The 19,531-nt window shown below is 35.3% G+C and overlaps 1 protein-coding gene across 1 annotated transcript; it reads left to right on the top strand.

Annotated features, from left to right (window-relative positions):
* The first annotated feature begins 4,256 nt into the window (after nucleotides 1–4,256).
* On the top strand, nucleotides 4,257–19,531 carry LOC124540522 (histone lysine demethylase PHF8-like). The gene is made up of 23 exons (XM_047118161.1): nucleotides 4,257–4,437; nucleotides 4,888–4,973; nucleotides 6,852–7,034; nucleotides 7,294–7,406; nucleotides 7,927–8,063; nucleotides 8,332–8,515; nucleotides 8,978–9,073; nucleotides 10,431–10,576; nucleotides 11,060–11,186; nucleotides 11,748–11,870; nucleotides 12,198–12,314; nucleotides 12,705–13,156; nucleotides 13,792–14,015; nucleotides 14,466–14,578; nucleotides 15,161–15,276; nucleotides 15,846–16,015; nucleotides 16,377–16,491; nucleotides 16,955–17,077; nucleotides 17,358–17,518; nucleotides 17,667–17,766; nucleotides 18,129–18,306; nucleotides 18,844–18,919; nucleotides 19,160–19,531. The coding sequence occupies exons 1-23, from the start codon at nucleotides 4,337–4,339 to the stop codon at nucleotides 19,237–19,239; spliced, it is 3,321 nt and encodes a 1,106-aa protein (XP_046974117.1). The 5' UTR covers nucleotides 4,257–4,336; the 3' UTR covers nucleotides 19,240–19,531.

Raw genomic sequence — 19,531 nt, 5'->3', positions numbered from 1 at the left:
AAAGTAAGTTATTGGCACTACACTAACTGAAGGAGAGTTTATTTATTTATTTATTTGACAACACCAACAAGTAATATAACTACAATCTTTACATAGTATAAAACAAAGTCGCTTTTTCTGTCCCTATGTCCCTTTGTACGCTTAAATCTTTAGAACTACGAAACGGATTTTGATGCGGTTTTTTTTTAATAGATAGAGTGATTCGAGAGGAAGGTTTTTGTGCATAATGCATAGACAATATAGTTACGTAACACTGATAATTTTAGAAGTTTCCAATGTAATGTCGTAAATAAACAAATAAAAATGTCGTAATATACAACAGGTATATTTAGTATCAGTATTGCACCCGTACAAAGCCGGGGCGGCGCGGCGGTTCGCTAGTATACAATAAATCAAAAGTAATTGGGTAATTGCCTACTTTTTTACAGATCTAAAATGACTTGGAAATTGCAATAAAAGTCGACATTGTAAAAACGATAATCATAAAAAAGTTAAGTATGGAATTACAGATAATATAAAACAGTACAAAAAATTATGTGTAATGAGATAATCGGAAAATAGTATAAATACAGTGTTTTGTCAAAATATTAAAAATAAGTTAAATAATTACAAATGTAAATACATTGTTAAATGTATTTTTTTGTAAAATGTAATAAAATAAATATAAAATTTGAATTATGCATACGTGTTATCATTTCAAATGAAAGATCTTAAAGGATAACTATTAAGAGTTAATATATTACTACATGCTATGAATTGTTATTAAATATATACCATAGGCGTATACCTACTACCATTTATTTTTTTAATTGTGTATGCGGTTGCTCTACGTGTCATACATTAATTAACGTAGTTTTAAGAATATCTATCTATTTATTACGTCATATCATATATAAACATGGATTAAATAACAACTGGTTTTAAGTTATATTTATATTATATATATCAGTTCCGTATTGACAAATAAATCTTAATGCTTCACGAAACTTTCACGATCATCCATATAAACATATACATAAATCTACTTACTACTTATTTAAGTATAGTTTGACAAGCACAACCGAATCGGAATGTTAGTTCGTTCGGGAAGAACTGGCGTAAAACTAAGCATTTCTTTTTTTAACCGATTTAATTACGACGTTGTGTGTATGTTTTGTATAATTGTCAATTATGTGTGGATTTGAATGTTTGTCTAAAATATGAGCATTGATGCATTAAAATAATGACATTATTATTATATTCAAAATAAAACATTCCATATTTCATAATTATATTCATAATTCATTGGCTTGGTCGTAAAGGGCCACAGACAGAAAGAGTTACTTTCACATTTATAATATTAATATATGTATATCTTTGAACATTTGCTGCAGGATAGCATGGATTCATTAAAGAGGAGAACCACGCCTTAGAAAGCCAAGGTGGAGTGATGATATACACAAAGTTCTTTTTTATATGGTATAAGTTCATAGACAATGACGCTGTAAGAAATATTAACTAATCCTTACATCGTCAATGCACCACCAATCTTGGGAACTAAGTTGTTATGTCCCTTGTGCCTGTAGTTACACTGGCTCACTCACCCTTCAAACCGGAACACAACAATACTGAGCACTGTTGTATGGCGGTAGAATAACTGATGAGTGGGTGGTATCTACCTAGACGGGCTTGCGCTAAGCCCTACCACCAAGAAAATTGATCTTCAACTAACAAGTTCGTGGAAATTGATAGTTAAAGATCAAGTTTAGAGAAAGGGCCTGCAGATATAGAACCCTATGATTAATTCATCTCATGAAGAACCTACATGTGTCGGGTTAACACATCCAAACAGCAACTGCATGATGGAATAAGATCATAAAAACCGGCATGGTACTTTTTTATGAAAGGAGTTTTTACTTTAAAAAAATCAAGTACACGTGTCGCGATTGTGATATTTTAACAAAAGAATAGTAATTCGTGGCATGACGGACGTCTATTTTTAGGTTCAATTTGTATTCAACTACACCACTGATTGAATAGACCTTGATAAGAAATAAATAACGAAAATCCTTTTTACTTCTATTACGTCTATTTTTTTTATTTACGTAAGGTTGATATCGATAGGTTGATTTCGATCTTGTTCTGTCAAAGTAATTATATATTCAATAATTTATATGAACATATATTTGTCGAAATAAAATGTTGAGCTTCAATCACAACAAAACATAAAGGCCAAATTAAAGTGCTTCTACAAGCTTTTATTTAACTTGCAATGCTTTTATTTAATATGTTTATGTTGAAAAAAGTTGAAAAAAATTGTTGGCCACACGCACACTATAGACTGTCAAGTATAAGTTGGCGTTCCTGTGGCAGCACCTGCTACACCTTTGTTTTACCACTTTTTTTTTTATTTTACCAATATCTCACTAGAAAATAATTCTCTACGTCTCATTTTTAATAGATTTTGGGTAAGTTTTCTTAATAAGGGTAAATAAAACAAGATATAAATGAACAAAAAAAATTAGTACATGTTTTTGCCACACGCCAACTTACACTTGACGCGCTATAGTAAAATATGACGTTTGGTGTGTGTCAACTGTCAAACGTAGCTGTCAAACACACCAATATACCACAGTTAGCATGTATGTATTACTTATTTTGATTATTACGCTTTGAAAATTAAATTGAGCCAGTAATATCGATTGTATCGTTCAATCTCCTTCGTACGTGCCATTAGCAAAATATTCTGTGCTCTAATCGAAGTCACAATGTTTGTTTGGTTTAATAAAATTTTGCAAGCTGTTCCTTCTCAGGTATATATAAGAAATACTCAGTGATTGCCCTTAATTTTTTTGGTGGCAATAGTACTTTTTTGCAACGGAAACCGGATATAGTTCTTGAATGGCTAAGACCTATATATAGGAATATAACTGGTGTCGGGGATTCTACGATTCTTACGGCGGGAACAGTAAGAATAACTGTATCAGATACCTTCGATATCTCGCTTAGTTTTTGGACGACCTCCATGGTCTTGTAGTGTGTACAACGGTTTTCAGGTACCCTACCTTGGAGTGCCAAAGTGCCGGGTTCGATTCCCGGCCGAGTAGAAAAAGTTCAATATTTTTCTATGTTGTCTTGGGTCTGGGTGTTTGTGGTACCGTCTGATTGTCCATGACAACATACTTACTTGGGATCAGAGTACCTAATGTATGTGATTTTGACCAATATGTATTTATTTATTTAAATTTCTATTTTCATTACTTTTATAAATATTAATACTATCTACTACTACTAATAATATATATTTTATAAATATCAATACTAATACTCGAAGTTATAAATACTGAAATTTCAATAACAAAAATACATTATAAAATTAAATTAGATACAGCGTAAGCGGGCCGCGCTAACGGTTTAATAAAAATTACTCTAGAAGTAAGACCGACAAGGCCACAGAGAGTCGATATTGGCAGTGTATATTTTTTGTAATTAATGTCCTTAATAATACACATCTGAGGGCATGGCAGTGCTCCAGCCAAGTCTCGGGCAAAACGGGCACGCCCGTACCATCTTTTCTCGAAACAGTTCGCGGCTGTTTTGATCCCCCCCCCCCGCCGCTGATATGGGGGAGGGCCCCCATATCATCGACGTGGACAAAACTTACCTACTACTAACAAGTTTAGATTTTCGGTGAATAATAGTAGACATTAGAACAAGCTTAAGTTTGAAATTACATGCCAAGTCAAATCATGTTTTTTCATATTAAAAATCATGTTTTTTTCAGATTTTTAATATGGCAAAAGTTTAAGCGCTGTCTTACATTTCAATTTTAATTTAAAACACAAATTGTACCTGAATTTGTAAAATTTTTAGTTTTTTAGATCTTCACATGTATTGAAAATTATTGCTATTATTTTAACAATCTTATTAAAAGTTAAAAAGATAATAAAAGTTTTTACTACAGATAAAAGTTATTTCTGTTTAAAGTCCGTAGAAACATTTGAAAGTTATTAAAATAAAACGAAATATTATTTGCATGTACCCATTACTAGCAATTTCATTGCTAATATTATTTTTTAATAAGCGCCTTATTAATAATTTAAACTAACACGTAAACATTGATGAAGTCAGTTTATAAAATAAGGCGTAGTGCATAATTTCAATAATTAAAAATAAATTGTTATGCAATACTGTGTAAATCAATATTAAAAATTAATGTTACATACAGAAATGTATTCAAATGAATTAAATGTACGCTCCTATAAACACATTGTCTATGTACCGAGGATCAAAATTTTTATATGGCCACCCTAAGCGACGTGGAGAAAAATAAAATAATTGTCTATTCGCCATCAAAATGGCGTCATCGAAGGAAACCTATTGTTTGTGTGGTCAACCATATAATATTGGACAATTTATGATAGAATGTGACTGCTGTCGCGAGTGGTTTCATGGAAGGTAAAGTGGAAAATATAAAAGTTTTTGTCTGAAAACAAGTTTGCGAGTGAAAATAAATTAAATGAATTTGACAGCACTCGGCTGTTCGGCCATCATGTTGTGAATATAATGTTTTCTTAAATATATCAATATTTTACTTTGATTTAAACTACGAACTCCCCGTTAAACAAAGTGATTAAATTAGTTACGAATTTTTAGTGCATTTTATGGTGTTTTTCAAGTATATATTTGTTTATATCCATGTTCGCCATATAACTATCATATACGTGTTTCTCTCTTATTCTTTGTTTCGCATTTTTTACAAATATTCCAATTATATGACTGTATTGATTGCGATCGAAAAACAATTTTAAACATAAAAATTAATAATTATATATATTGATGTGTATATACAATGATAAACAAACAAACACGTGTGTTGTAATATGATATATATAATTTTTTTTTCAGCTGTGTTGATGTAAAAATTTATCATTCAGACGATATCGACAAATACCACTGTCCAAAATGTGCTCAGACATACGGCCCGTCTGTTTGTAAGTACCAATATTTTATTATTTACCTTTATATACGAAATTATGCATTACAATGCTTTTACCCGGACCCTAAAAAGTTTGGTCAAGCTACAATTATATGTTAAATTAGTAAAAACCGCTACTTAATATCTTTCCAAAAATGTTGCCAAGTCTAATGAGATAGGAGATTAAATGAACTAAATTGAAATGTTATTATTTAACTATTCAGGTTTAAAATCAAAAACATAAGCATAGTTTGACAAATAGTTGCTTCCCATTATCTATGCAATGCCTATTTATGTTGTTTCATTAATAAAAAAAGTGATTCAAGAGGTGTGCTTATGTATATAATAAATGCATAATTTAGTAAAGAAACGTCAATAATTTCATCTTTCCTAGCTGAAAAAAAATGAAGAAACTTTCTTTTTTCTTTACTATTTAATCAATAGGTTGTATATGGGGTTTGATTTATGGGACAATCATTCTGACAAAAAGTACCCAGTAAATAAATAAATATTGATTTTGAACTTATATTTTTTTATACATTAAATACAGCTCCAAAATACAAATAAATAAATAAAAATATAAATTTTGTCAAAAACTAAGTCTTGTAGAAAAAAACTTGATTTCCAATAAGGTAACTACCAGGAAATATATTTTGCTGTATCACTCTATTACATCATAACAGTTTGTTTATTTGAATAGTTATAGAAAATTATGCAGTATGAGGCAAATAACTACTAATCTTATATGAACTATTTATAACTATTACTATAACTGCAAAAAATATACTCAGTATACCCATATATATGAGTAGTTGGTCAACAGAAGTAACCTAATAATATTTGTTCCTTGTGTTAATAGTGCATAAATAGCTTATCACAATTTTTAGAAAAAGCATTTATGTTATGTTACATTAACATACATAATAACACCCTATATCCCATTTTCGTCGATAAACAAATTCTAAAAAATTTACTGTCAAAGAAGGACAAGCATACAAAACTCATAGAAATTGTTAGCTGTGGTATTGAATGATGTGGCTAAAATTAAGCTATTGTTGGTGTTTAGAGTCTGAATTCACGATGAGTGTGCTGATCTGAGTGTGAATTATTTTTGTCCACATTATTCACATCGGTTTGTTGAGATTTGCAGTTAACAAACAAATACTTCAATGAAATACAAAATTACTTTGGATCTTTATTTATATTGTACAAATCAATATTTATTTTAACCAATTTTAAAAAGCTAGTGTTTCATAGATATAGCCTTTTCCAAATTGCTGTAAATAAATTGGGTGTAGTAACTGTTTAAGATTTTTATTTAATACTACACTATGCTGATAATAGAATGTCATATATCTTATTACCAAATGCACATTACCTCATTATTTTCCCTCCCTAATGCTAACATATACCCTTTTATTGGTAACATATATACATTAACAGTCTGTAAATTTTCCATTACTGGGCTAAGGCCTCCTCCTCTTTTGAGAAGAAGGTTTGGAGCACATTCCACCACGCTTCTCTAATGCAGCTTGGTGGATATACATGTGGCAAAGTTTCATGTAGTGACATGCAGGTTTACTGATGATGTTTTCCTTCCCTATTGAGCATGAGATGACTTATTAACTCAAATTAAGCACAAGCAAATTCAGTTGTGCTAGCCTAGGTTGGAACCCCAAATAATCAATTATAATTGATTAAGATGCATGCATGCACCACTGAGCCATCTCGGCCTGGGTACCTTACTTACCTTATTGGTAAACATGAGATGAATTAACATCAATGGAGAGGTTCCTAGCTATAGTGTAATGTTTCATCTACTAAGTTATCTAAGCCAGTCTAAACCCTTAAATTTCAAAGAACAGTGGTGAATTTAACAATATTTAACTTACAGTAAAAATCCCCACAAACAACCACCGGGCGGACAGATACGAGATTGGGGCTGAGACTCGGCCTTCTCAAGCTGGTACTCCGGCATGGGTCCGAGCACTAGCGGCGCGCCCCCTTCGGCCGACACCAGCTTCGTTACAGAGAATGCGACCGCAGCATTTTACAGAAGAGTTTGTAAGGGATAATGGTAAATACATTTTTGTTTGTGTTACAATTTTGTTTTATTAAGCTTGTTCAATTTCAATTAGTTTGTCATATATTATGCGATTCATTAAGATATGTGTGTAGAAATCTTATATTTATGTCAGTGACAGTTCATAATTTGTCAGTATATTATTAGATCTGTTTACATGGTGAGAAAGAACGAGCAATGCTACACAGTTTTGTTATAAGAAAAGAAATAATAGTAAAGAAAACACCCATAAATGTCTAAACTTTTGTTTCAGGTTTTACTCGCCCAGTGATTTTTAACACTATTGAAGGTTTGGATATGAAAGTGCCTAATGCAGCAACATTTACTGTAAGATCCGTGCTAAGATACTGTGGAGCTCAGCTAGAGGTATCTTTTTTATAATGATGACTGACTAATTAAAAGAGAATGTTATTATTTATTATTATATAAAATAACTCATAATATTCTTAATAATTAAGCCTTTTTATCCTTCATATATATTACTTAAATGTAATGGTAAAAGTCATTATTAGTTATTCTAAGCTTATTGATTGAAGCCGATCTTAACCGATGATTTCGAGATCAAACCCAGGCAAGCACTATATATTTATCTTGTGCTTGGTGGTGAAGGAAAACATCGTGAGGAAACCTGCATGTGTCTAATTTCATCGAAATATTACCGCATATGGAATTTTTATTTTTATATTACATATGGAATATGTTCCAAACCCTCTCCTTAATTGGAGTGGAGGCCTTGGCCCAAACGGTAGGAAATTTACGGGCTGTTACTTTTCTTTATTGATGTGGCAGTAGAATGTGTATAGATACTGTATAGTTATGGTATAACCTAATTTTTATTTGCATTAAAATCACAATATTGTATATATGTTATTTCTTTTTATTACAGGTTGAAGTTATAGATGTACGCAAACAGTCAACGCTGAGGATGCCGCTTGGTGATTTTATTGATTACTTTGAAACACCACCGGAACACAGAGATGAGAAAGTGCTAAATGTACTCAGCTTAGAGTTCACAGACACCAAGTGAGTTGAAGTCTCTTAACCAACATATTCATATGTTTGTAGATTTAGTTAAAATAGTTTAGGAAATATGAGCACATAGATAAAAAGATACATTCAGTTGTATAATTTTATAACTTTTTAAATTTTATTGGTATAATCCTCGTATAAAACCAAAAAATCAGTATTTAAATGACAAAAATCTTTGTTTCAATATGTTTGTCATTTAATATTAAAAATCAATTGTGGAATACACTATGGTGGAGTAGACTTTGACTGTGTGTGTGTGCAGCCTGTGCCCGCTGGTGGAGCCGCCGGGCGCTCTGCGGGCGCTGGACTGGGCGCGGCTGGGCCCCCCGGGCGCCCGGCCCGCCGTGCAGCGCTACTGCCTCATGTCGGCCGCCAGCGCCTACACCGACTTCCACGTCGACTTCGGCGGTACCACCGTCTGGTACCACGTGCTGCACGGCCGGAAGGTGCGCCTCAGACACTCACGTGGTTATTTAGAAAACGTAGGCGATAAATGGACTCTGCAAGAAATAACTTGTCGACCAAATTTTGTTCCGGGTTCGACTCCCGTCCGAATCGATGTAGACAAAGTTCATTACTTCCCTATGTTGAAATAAAATTAGTTATAACGGATTTGAATCGATAACCTTTGATAAAAGTGCTCGAAACGTCGGGATGCCAAAAATAATTTATATACGCGATTCAAATCCGTTATAACTAGTTTTATTTCAATGTGTAATTGCGAAAATTTAAGACAACATTACTTCCCTATGTTGTCTTTGATCTGGGTATTTGTGATATTGTCGTTACTTCTGATGTTTTCCAATATTCACTTAATTTTCAACCGACAAGGAAGAGGTTATCAATTTGTCTGTATTTTTTTTTTATTTAAATGCCGTAGTATTAAAATTATGACTTGTCTATTTCAGATATTCTATCTGATCCCCCCGACGTCCACGAACCTGGCGCTGTATCAGCAGTGGAGCGCGGCCAACAATCAGAGCGAGAAGTTCTTTGGTGATATGGTAAAATTCGATTTTATTTTTATGTCTATTAAATATTAATGGATGTGGAATGAGGATGGATATATAAGACCAAAGAAACGATGGATAGTTTGTGTGAAAGATGATATGCTTAGAAAGAATGTTCTTTGTGAGATGATGTCCGATAGAGAAGTATGGAAGGAGAAGAAAAGGGCAGGAGGATGATGATTGTGATGTATAGTCAATATTATTTTTTGATTAGAGGTAACTTGTCCAGAAACTATACAAGTGTATTTAACAGATACATAAAATATAATGTTACAAAACAGTTAGTTTTCATATAAATAAATAATTTATAATTAAATTTAGATTGTACGTATATATAGTCTATGGGCTGTATAGTGATGTCAAATGCTTATCGATATTGAATTCTTGATTCGTAGCCTAGCCTTCTTGCTTTGTAGCCTACAAATACTGATAATAGCAATTTCTGAGAATAACACAACATTGAAATAAAACTAGTTTAAACGGATTTTAATCGCGTGTATTTATTATTTTTAACATCCCGACGTTTCGAGCACTTTACAGCGTTCGTGGTCACGGGTAGACTGACCACTGACTGACTGACAGTTTAAACTAGTTTCATTTCAATGTGTAATAATCGCAAAAATTTAAGACAACATTATAACACAACATTGTGTACATAAATTTAATATAGCATACATAAAGTTCTTGTATTTGACTATAATATGGTACAATCATTTAATTTGTCTCGGGATAAATTATTGAAATACTTAACAACAAGCAGTAAATTTCCCACTGATGTGCTAAGGCCTCCTCCCGCGAGGAGATGGTTTGTATAATAATAATATTATAAAGAGGAAAACTTTGTTTGTTTGGTTGTAATGAATAGGCTCAAAAACTACTGGACCGATTTTAAAAATTCTTTCACCATTCGAAAGTTAAATTAATCCCGCATAACATAGGCTAAATTTTATTTTGAAAAAAAAATAGGGTTCCGTAAGATATTTTGGGTTTTTCGGACAAAAAAGGAAAAATCTACCAAAAAAGTTGATTTTTTGCGTATGATGCCTAAACTATAAAAGATAGAACTATAAAATGTTCTAACTCCGGTTCTTAGAGGGCATAATGGCCTCCGACCCTAAGAACCTCATCAGATTCGTGGCTGATGTTGGTCTGGCTGAGGTGTTGTGATCACGAATTTGAGGTTTATCACAATAGATCCAAGCGCCGGTTGCAGTAATTCTTCAAATGTGACCGTGCCTCAGCAGTAGGGATATTAAAAGACTGATTATGAACCGTTATCTACGCGGGCGAAGCCGCGGGCGACCGCTAGTGGTACATAAAGTGGTAGAATGTGTATATGTCTGGCTTGCAGGTGGAGTGGTACGGCACGGCGGAGGTGGGCGCTGGCGAGACTCTCTTCATTCCCACGGGCTGGATCCACGCCGTGTACACGCCGTGCGACTCGCTCGTCTTCGGCGGGAACCTGCTGCACTCCTACGCCATCGAGATGCAGCTGCAGTGAGTGACAGAACATTAACAAGTAACAAACGTTAGAGGAGCTTTGTGCAAGCCCGCCTGGGTAGGTACCACCCACTCATCAGATATTCTGCCTCTAAACAGTACGCAGTATTGTTGTGTTCCGGTTTGAAGGGTGAGTGAGCCAGTGTAACTACAGGCACAAGGGACATAACATCTTAGTTCCCAAGTTTGGTGGCGCATTGTCGATGTAAGGAATAGTTAATATTTCGTACAGCGTCATTGTCTATGGGTGATGGTGATTACTTACCATCAGGTGGCCCATGCTCGTCCGTCAACCTATTACATAAAAAAAATCCACAGTGTCTACCGTTAATATATTTAACTTTGAGCATTTTTGTTCGTATGATAAAATATTATTTTTGGGAAATCATTTTATATTTTCGGTTTTGTATATTATTAAGAGGTGGAAGACCCCCGCGACACATGTCCAGTCTAACACGACGATTGTGTTTACTGTTTCAGGATCTATGAGATCGAGAGTCGCGTGGAGACGCCTCTGGTGCTTCGGTACCCGTTGTTCGAGGCGCTGCACTGGCACGCCGCCGCGCAACTGCTCGCCACGCTGCGTCGCCACAACGAGGAGACGCAGGTACCGCTACCACTACCACTACGCTACCACTGACACGGGATATAATCCGTATTAGAGTTAGATTGGTTGAGAATATGCAGCTTAATTATTTACGACACACACAGACAACAACAGCCTTAATCCGTATTAGAGTTAAAGTTACTTTGGCTGAGAATATCCAGCTTAATTGTATACGACAAACAACAACAACAATAGCCTGTCAATTTCCGCAGCTGGCTAAGGACTCCCCTCTTATATACGACAAATAACAACAACAGCCTGTTAATTTATCACAGTTGGTTAAGGCCTCCCCCCCCTTTGAGGAGAAAGTTTGGAATATATTCCACCAGTCTATTCCAATGCGGGTTTGTTGAATACACATTTGGTTAGTTACCTCACGATGTTTTCCTTCACCGCCGTGCACGAGATGAATTATAAACACGAATTGAGAACATGAATGTTCAGTGGTGCTTGTCTTGGTTTGAACCCACAATCATCGGTTAAGATGCACGCGTTCTAACCTCTCAGCCATCTCGGCTCTTATTATATACACTTGTTATTAATAACATAAATGTGTTCTAGGATGAAGACTTCACGATAAATGAGAACTGTGTGACCACCCCACCGGCGGAGCTTCCGCCGCTTCTGTTAAGGGGGATCAAGATCTTGGCGAATGCGCTGAAGGAGTGGCACGCTCTGAAAAGTGTAAGTATTCAAACATAGTTAAAATTCTACAACGGGATAGACAAATTGTTAAATTTATTTTTATTATTCAAATTTTTGTAAAAAAACCTTAAAAAAAAAAGAATATATTTATCTTATTAAAGTTATTAATTTCGGGATATTTACCATGTTTTTTATTTTTATTTGGTGGAGCTCGATATTTCGACATTGTCTACGAACGTCTTGTTCACGAGAATAAGTCTCGAAATTAATAACTTTAATAATAAAAAAACCATGTTAATTTAAAATCTTAAATATTTATCTTATTTTTACTACTAAGTATTTTATAAATGTTTTTTCTTCATACAGACGGACGCGTCGAAACGCGACAATGTACCAAAGTGCCTCAATTCGGGGCAGCTGGTACGCGAACTGTGCAAAGAATTACGTACATTGGAAAAACGAAGCAGTAGTAATAAAGATAAGGTGTGTACGGCCTTTCATTTTCACTAAACTAAATTACGTTTTTACTTGGTGGTTGGGCTTTGAACAAACCTGTTTGGATAATATATAATATAGTAATAGTAATGTACTTAGTATTGTTGTGTACGGATGAAAGGGTGAGCTGGTGTAACTACGGGTAAAAGGGGCATAACATCTTAGTTCTCAAGGTTGGTGGCGCATTGGCGATCGAAGGAATGGTTAATATTTCTAACAACGCCAATGTCTATGGACGGTGGTGACCACTTTTCATCAGGTGGTCCATACACTCGTCCGCAAACCTATAGCAAATCTGCCTGACACACTTTAATGCCTTCTTTAAAGGCAAAAAATCCTGATCGTAGAAGTAATTCAAAAATAATTTTATATTTTCAGGACATTAAAGTAAAAAACACCTCACCAACCAAATCTCAAAGCAAGAAACGCAACGAAGCAGCACCAAAAAAATCACTCAAACTCACCCTCCCTAAGCCCATAATGCACATGACACCGAACGGAGAATATCCAGAGGAGAAAATATATGCAGACAAGTACTACATCGACAACAAGGAAGTTATCTACCCCGACAGATATATTCAAGATGTCAAATACGTCAACAGTGATGTTAAATACATTAGTGACAGTAAATTTGTGAATAGTGACGTCAAGTTTGTGAACAGTGAGATTAAATATGTTAACGGTGTACCCGATGCCAAGTATGTGTTGGAAAGTAAAGAGATTTTGCCGGAGAAGTATGCATATCAGACTTATGAAGAGGTTACGTATCAAGATGGAAATGGTTTCGTTGATAGACAAGATAAGAAGTCGACATTGAAGCTTAAATTAAAGTAAGTATTCATTACATAAAGTAAATTTTTCAAGAATCAGGCCTTGTATTGCATATAGTAGAATAGAGTTACCCCAACCTATATATATTAGATGAAATGACTTAAGATTTCTTTGTATTAAGGTGTGGATACATATGTGAATGAGTTTTTCTTGACGTTAGCGCTTTGTGCAAGCCCTTTTAGATAGGTAATGGCCAGTAATCAGATATTCTACCTCCAAACAATAGTAGTTTAGTAGTATAATAGTTACATATGTTCGGCTTATTATATTTTTTAATACTTAACGGTTTTTTCATGTATTGAATGCATATCATTATGCAAGTCCTCTGTCGTTTAATAAATCTGTGCGGAAACTGAGGAATTTGTCATTTAAATAAAGGGCTATATTTATCAGTAGTGCCCATTCGATTAAGATTGTCAACCTAAGACTAAGCACCTACACAATCAATATAGAGCTGATCTAGGGTATGAGACTCACAAAAGTATCCTCAAGTTGTTTAGGCAGAATAACAAATTATAATACATACAGCCAAGTTATAAATGGTCACCCTTAGTAAATGCTGATCAATCCTAATTTTAAGAGTAGATTAAACCAAACTTGTTATATTATTAATTTCTGTACAATGTTCTTCCAGCAACTCTCCTTCATCGTCAAGAGAAGAGCCTCCACCTTACAGTTTGCCCGAGCACTCCATCCTAAAGTCGCACCTGATCAGAACAGACCGCCTCAAACCCGTGCAGCAGTGGACGATATCCAAGAAGGACATTGGAGACTATCATGAGGAACAAATACTGTTTACGAATGAGAATCTTCAAGCAAATATGCGGATAGACGGGCAGGATATCAATTATGGTGCAGGTATTATTTTTATTTCCTCTATTCTATTGGTTTTAATAGTTTTCTTGCTCTGTTTCTCTTTGAAGGTCATTTAATATATCAGTCTTTGGTTGAATATGATAACTTATCAAAATCAAAAATCAAAATCAAAGTATACTTTATTCAAGTGAACTTACAATACAATGAATCGTCATTTAAAAATTAAGTGAAGCTACCACCGTTTCGGAAAGTAGATTCTACCGAGAAGAACCGGCAAGAAACTCAGTAGTTACTCTTTTTCAACATTTAAAAAAATACAGTCATGTTAGTTAATTTTTAAGTTAATACAATTATTAAATTAATATATCCTGCCTGGAAGTCAACAGTCTATTGGATGATCCACTTGCTCGTGACTTCCAAAAATATATATAAAACTTCCCAAATGTTCTTACATGATTATCAAATACTGTACGTAACTTTTGCTACTTGCAGGCATGTACTCGGCACAAGACATACAAGAGTACCAGTATGAGGAGGCCGGCAAGGGTTACCAGCAGCTGTACGCGCCCGAGCTGGCCTACGACTACGCGCCCCCCGGGCCCCCCGTGCCCCCCGGGCCCCCCGGGCCCCCCGCGTCCGCCCCGCCCGCCCCACTGGTAACCCCACTCCCACTACCACCAATGGTTTCTTATCCTCGTTGGTTCTGCTAGGATACTTTGGAAAACACCGATATCTAAAAGATTTATATTTAATTTAGTAATTGTTGCAGCTCTCTCTTTTCTGTTTTTGGAACATTCTGTTAAGATGTGATATAAGTCTTCCTCTTTGTTGCATGATTCACAATTGGGTGATTCTACTTTTCTCATCAAATAAGCAAATTTCTTTGATGGAATATGTCCAGTACGGCATCTCAGTCCTATCATTATCGGCTAAATATATTTATGATGTAGTTCTGGCACACATGCAGCCTCTCTAAAAGATAATTTAAGATTAATTTAATCAACAGTCATGTAATTTTTTAGATATAAGTTGTATTTATATTGTTGTGTTGATAAGACAAATTGTAAGAGAACAATGGGACTGACATATTTTTTATAAATAAAAGTCCCTTACTTAAATAAAGAATAAAAAAAAAAAATATATCCTCGTTAAAAATATATTAATCCCTGTTTGTCTCAAATTTCCAGCCGGCGCCGAGTTACAGCGGCGGGACGTTTGCGCACACGCAGCTGCCTTCGTACGATGCCGCCGTCGCTCACCAGTACCAGACTAACTATGTGAGTCACACAAACACACAGCAGGGGTGAAATAAAAAAAATTGCCTGTATATATATCCCCGGAACTCATAAAATTAACAGTGAAACGTAATAACAAATTTGTATACCTTTATTTTATTCTTTACAACTAAAACTTATATTTAAGATAAATAGTTCCGCCAAGTTTCCGACTCCGCAAAGTCAATAAATGTTTCTTGGGGCAAGGTATCCATTTCTATAATAAAATTCCACAGACATTTTTAACTTTGCCGTCTCGTAAATTCAAATCGTTTATAAAAAATACATTGGTGAAAAAAGGCGTATTATTCGATACAAGATTTTGTAGATGATAAAAAAGCGTGGAATTAATACCTGTTGACTTCCAGGCAGGATATATTAATTTAATAATTGTATTAACTTAAAAATTAACTAACATGACTGTATTTTGTTAAATGTTGAAAAAGAGTAACTACGGAGTTTCTTGCCGGTTCTTCTCGGTAGAATCTACCTTCCGAACCGGTGGTAGCTTCACTTAATTGTTAAATGACGATTCAAAAGTGCTTGTAAAAAGTATACTTTGATTTTGATTTTTGAAAATGATAGCAGTGTATGTGAGCGTGTGTTTGTCGCAGACGGCGCCGGCAGCGCGCGCGGGCGTCCGGCGCTCGGAGCGTCCCGTGCGGCGCCGCGTGTCCAGCACGTACGAGTACGAGGACGCCGACCTGTACGTGGACGAGCCGCCCCCCGCGCGCCGCCGCCCCCGCGCGCGCTCGCAGCGCGCCGCCGGTACGCACACACACCTCCCCCTATACATATACATATATACTAGTTTGACTTCACTTTGAATCCGTCCACGATAGTAAAATATTTGAGACGAGAATATTTTAATTTATCAACCCAATCTACACCAAAATACATATTTTGTATGACAAAAGGGAAAAAGGATTTAAGTATCGCAATTGTATCCCGAATAGGTGTACTATCCACCTTTCCCCTGTTTTTTTTTTAGAACTAACAAACTAAGACATACATGACAATGTAAGATATATAAACATAAATAATAATATTAATATTTAAACAGAAAATTAATATTAAATGACAGTAATCTATAAGAATTCGAAATTATTTATTAATGTTTGTAATTCAGCGTCGAACAGTAACTCGACTGCGTACCGGCAAGCGGCGCGTGCGCCGGCCAACGGCATCGAGTCTCTCATCCAGGCCTCCGAGCTGGCAGAGGAGGAACCGCCCGACAACGACACGTAAGTCTGATTAATCACTGGATTTTACCCAAAGTTTCCATCTGATAGTTTATTTGATAATTTTATATGACCGATGAAAGTTCGGGGGCAAAACCAACGGCTTATTATCTTAGAGATTGGAGCTGATATTTAATAACGATTAAATGTAATAACTTGTATCAATTTAAAGGTGTTCAAAGATCAGTTAAAATTTCTGAGACATTTGTAACTTATCCGTTTTATAAATTTAAATCATTAGTAAAAAATACATTGGTAAAGAAGGCTATTAAGACAATGTTTAAAACAGGATTATACAGACGATAAAAAAGTGTGGAATTAATACTTGTTAACTTCCAGACAGTATACATTACATACATACATAATTGTAATTAACTAAAATGACTTTATTTTTAAATGGTTGAAAAAGTAACTATTTAGAATGTTTCTCTTAATCTTAACTAAATTATATATTTTTCTCGAACAGGGAAGACGCAGCTGTAGCTGGTATGCTCAGTATTAGCGAGCAACGGTACGAGGCACCGGCCAGGACATTCGGTCTGGCGATAGAGACGCCTCCAAAGCCTGCAGACACCTCACGAGTTGAAAGGTATATATAAAAGTTATAATTATATTTACTTGGTGGTAGGGCTTTGTGCAAGCCCGTCTGGGTTGGTACCACCCACTCATCAGTTATTCTACCGCCAAATAACAGTACTCAGTATTGTTGTGTTCCGGTTTAAAGGGTGAGTGTGCCAGTGTAACTATAGGCACAGGGGACATAACATCTTAGTACCCAACCTATACAAAAAAAAAACAAAGGATAACATTTATAAACAATTTTCATCTTGCTATGATAGTAAAATTGATGAAAATTATTTTCTTTGTAGCAGTGGCAGTGGTAGCGGTACCGCCACCGGCACTGGTAGCGGTACTGGTAGCGGTAGCGGTACTGGCAGCACGAGTCGCGCCCGCGTGCGGAAGGCGGGTGCGGACGACGATTACGACGAGGAAGATGTCATCAAGGAGGTGCATCGAGACGAAGAGTATGGTTAGTACACAAGAAAGAAAATGTACAAATAAATTTTAGTCTATTATTTTACGGTTTGAAGAAAAGTTCGCAGTCTAAATTTTTTTTTTTTGGTCATGAAATTTCTTAGTGCATTTAGCAATTTTATATATGTCTTTCTTTTGTGTAGTGTATCCATCATTAGAGATGAGTTCGGACGAGGACGAGGAGTGGACGTCTCGCAAGCGCACCGCGCGCAGCCGGACGGACAGCAAGAGCAAGACCGACAAGTGAGTGACTCTTTATATACGTATGCCGTTATATACTACATTTTTTATAGAACATTTGTCAAAACTTTAATTATTTTTCTTTAAATAGTTGGTTCAAAATCAAAATTTATTAACTTATTTTATTTAAATTCGTAATATATATTATTCAAATGCTGCTGTCATAACAAAAAAAAGTTCACATGAGGTCATACACATCTCATGTGCGCATTTTGTTATGACTGTCTTAAAAACACAAATTATAAATTTTTACATAAACATAACTATGGACTGTCCTAATGTAATTTTAACAAGCGGTTTTTAAATGTTTTGCTTCTAATAATAGTCTATAACGTTCATCAACTGCAATCTGACTGATGCCGCAGGGACGAGTCGTGGTCGCCGCGCGCGCGGCTGGGGCGCGTGGTGCCGCGCCTGCGCGGGCCGGCGCGCTCGTCCGTGCGGCGCGAGTGCGTGCGCGCCGCGCTGCACGCCGCCGCGCACCGCGCGCACCACGCGCACCACGCGCACCACGCGCCGCACGCGCCCGAGCGGCACCCGCAGGTGCGCATTACATCATATACTGTTACCATTCTGTTATTATATTCTCGCTAATTAAAATAGCCTTCAGACAATCATCTCGTTCCCAACGTGTGCAATCAACTAAAAAGTTATTAGTTGTGCCCACAATAACTCTTTCACGATGCATTTAATTTTTACAATATTTTTGAAAGTTATTTGTTATCCCTTTGCAAACTAGTACATATTGTCCCATAAGAGTACACCTAGTAATGTGTGTGTTTGTTCCTAGTATCAATATTATGTACGTCACAATTGTTGTAAATAAGTAAATTTATAATATTAAAGCAGTGTTTTGTACAAGTGGCGCCATCTATTTGTTGTCACCATTTATGCAACATTCTATTATATTTTGTCTGCTTTTTACTCTATGGTTGCAAAACAAAATCTAGCGCGTCTCTCTCGTAAAAAAGTAAGAATAAGAAATGTATCACTCAAGTAAAAAGAAAATTAAAGTTCAATAAAAATGCAATATCTTGAAAATTCGTTTGTTTGCCAAGTACATCAGGCTCTTATTTTCAGAGTGCGAAGCGAGCGGTGTTGGCCACCAAAAGCAAGCGACCGCCGCCACCCGCGCATCCCGTCTCCTCCAACAAAAGTAAGTAACCTTAAAATCATATATAGTTGGTCACATATCTAAATAATTTGTATTGAATTTTCTTTATTAACCAAGTACATATCGATAATATAGAATGGTCTTATGACTATTAGATTCTACCTTAATATATTAAATAGTGAATGCTCATATCGTCCAAATTTTTAATAACATGAATTATAAAGTTAACTAAAAATAATGATAAACTTCCTCTCTTTAATGTGTCTTTATGTAAACTTTCAGATATAAGACTGAAAAAAGGAATGAAGACGGCGAAGCAGCGCCTAGGGAAAATCCTCAAAATACACAAAATGATATATTAATTTAGTTTTTAAATATTAGTTAATTGTACGTAGCGACGGACATTAAGATGTATATTTTATATATGTATTTAGATAACGGACCAATATGTGTTGTAGATCCCCGTATGACGTAATACATGTCCCCAATAAAGATATTAATCGAATAAATTATGAATATCATCGAAAATAATCAATATGGCTGCCCCATTGTTCACACCTGGGCAAATATATTGGTGATATGATAATGGAATTTGTACAAAGAAGGAAAATAAAAGTTTCGATAAGATCAATCAATCAAATTAAATCATATTTG

Source organism: Vanessa cardui, chromosome 25 (genome assembly GCF_905220365.1).
Source record: "Vanessa cardui chromosome 25, ilVanCard2.1, whole genome shotgun sequence".
NCBI classification, from domain to species: Eukaryota; Metazoa; Arthropoda; class Insecta; order Lepidoptera; family Nymphalidae; genus Vanessa; species Vanessa cardui.
This window is presented reverse-complemented; position numbering and strand designations above follow the sequence as displayed.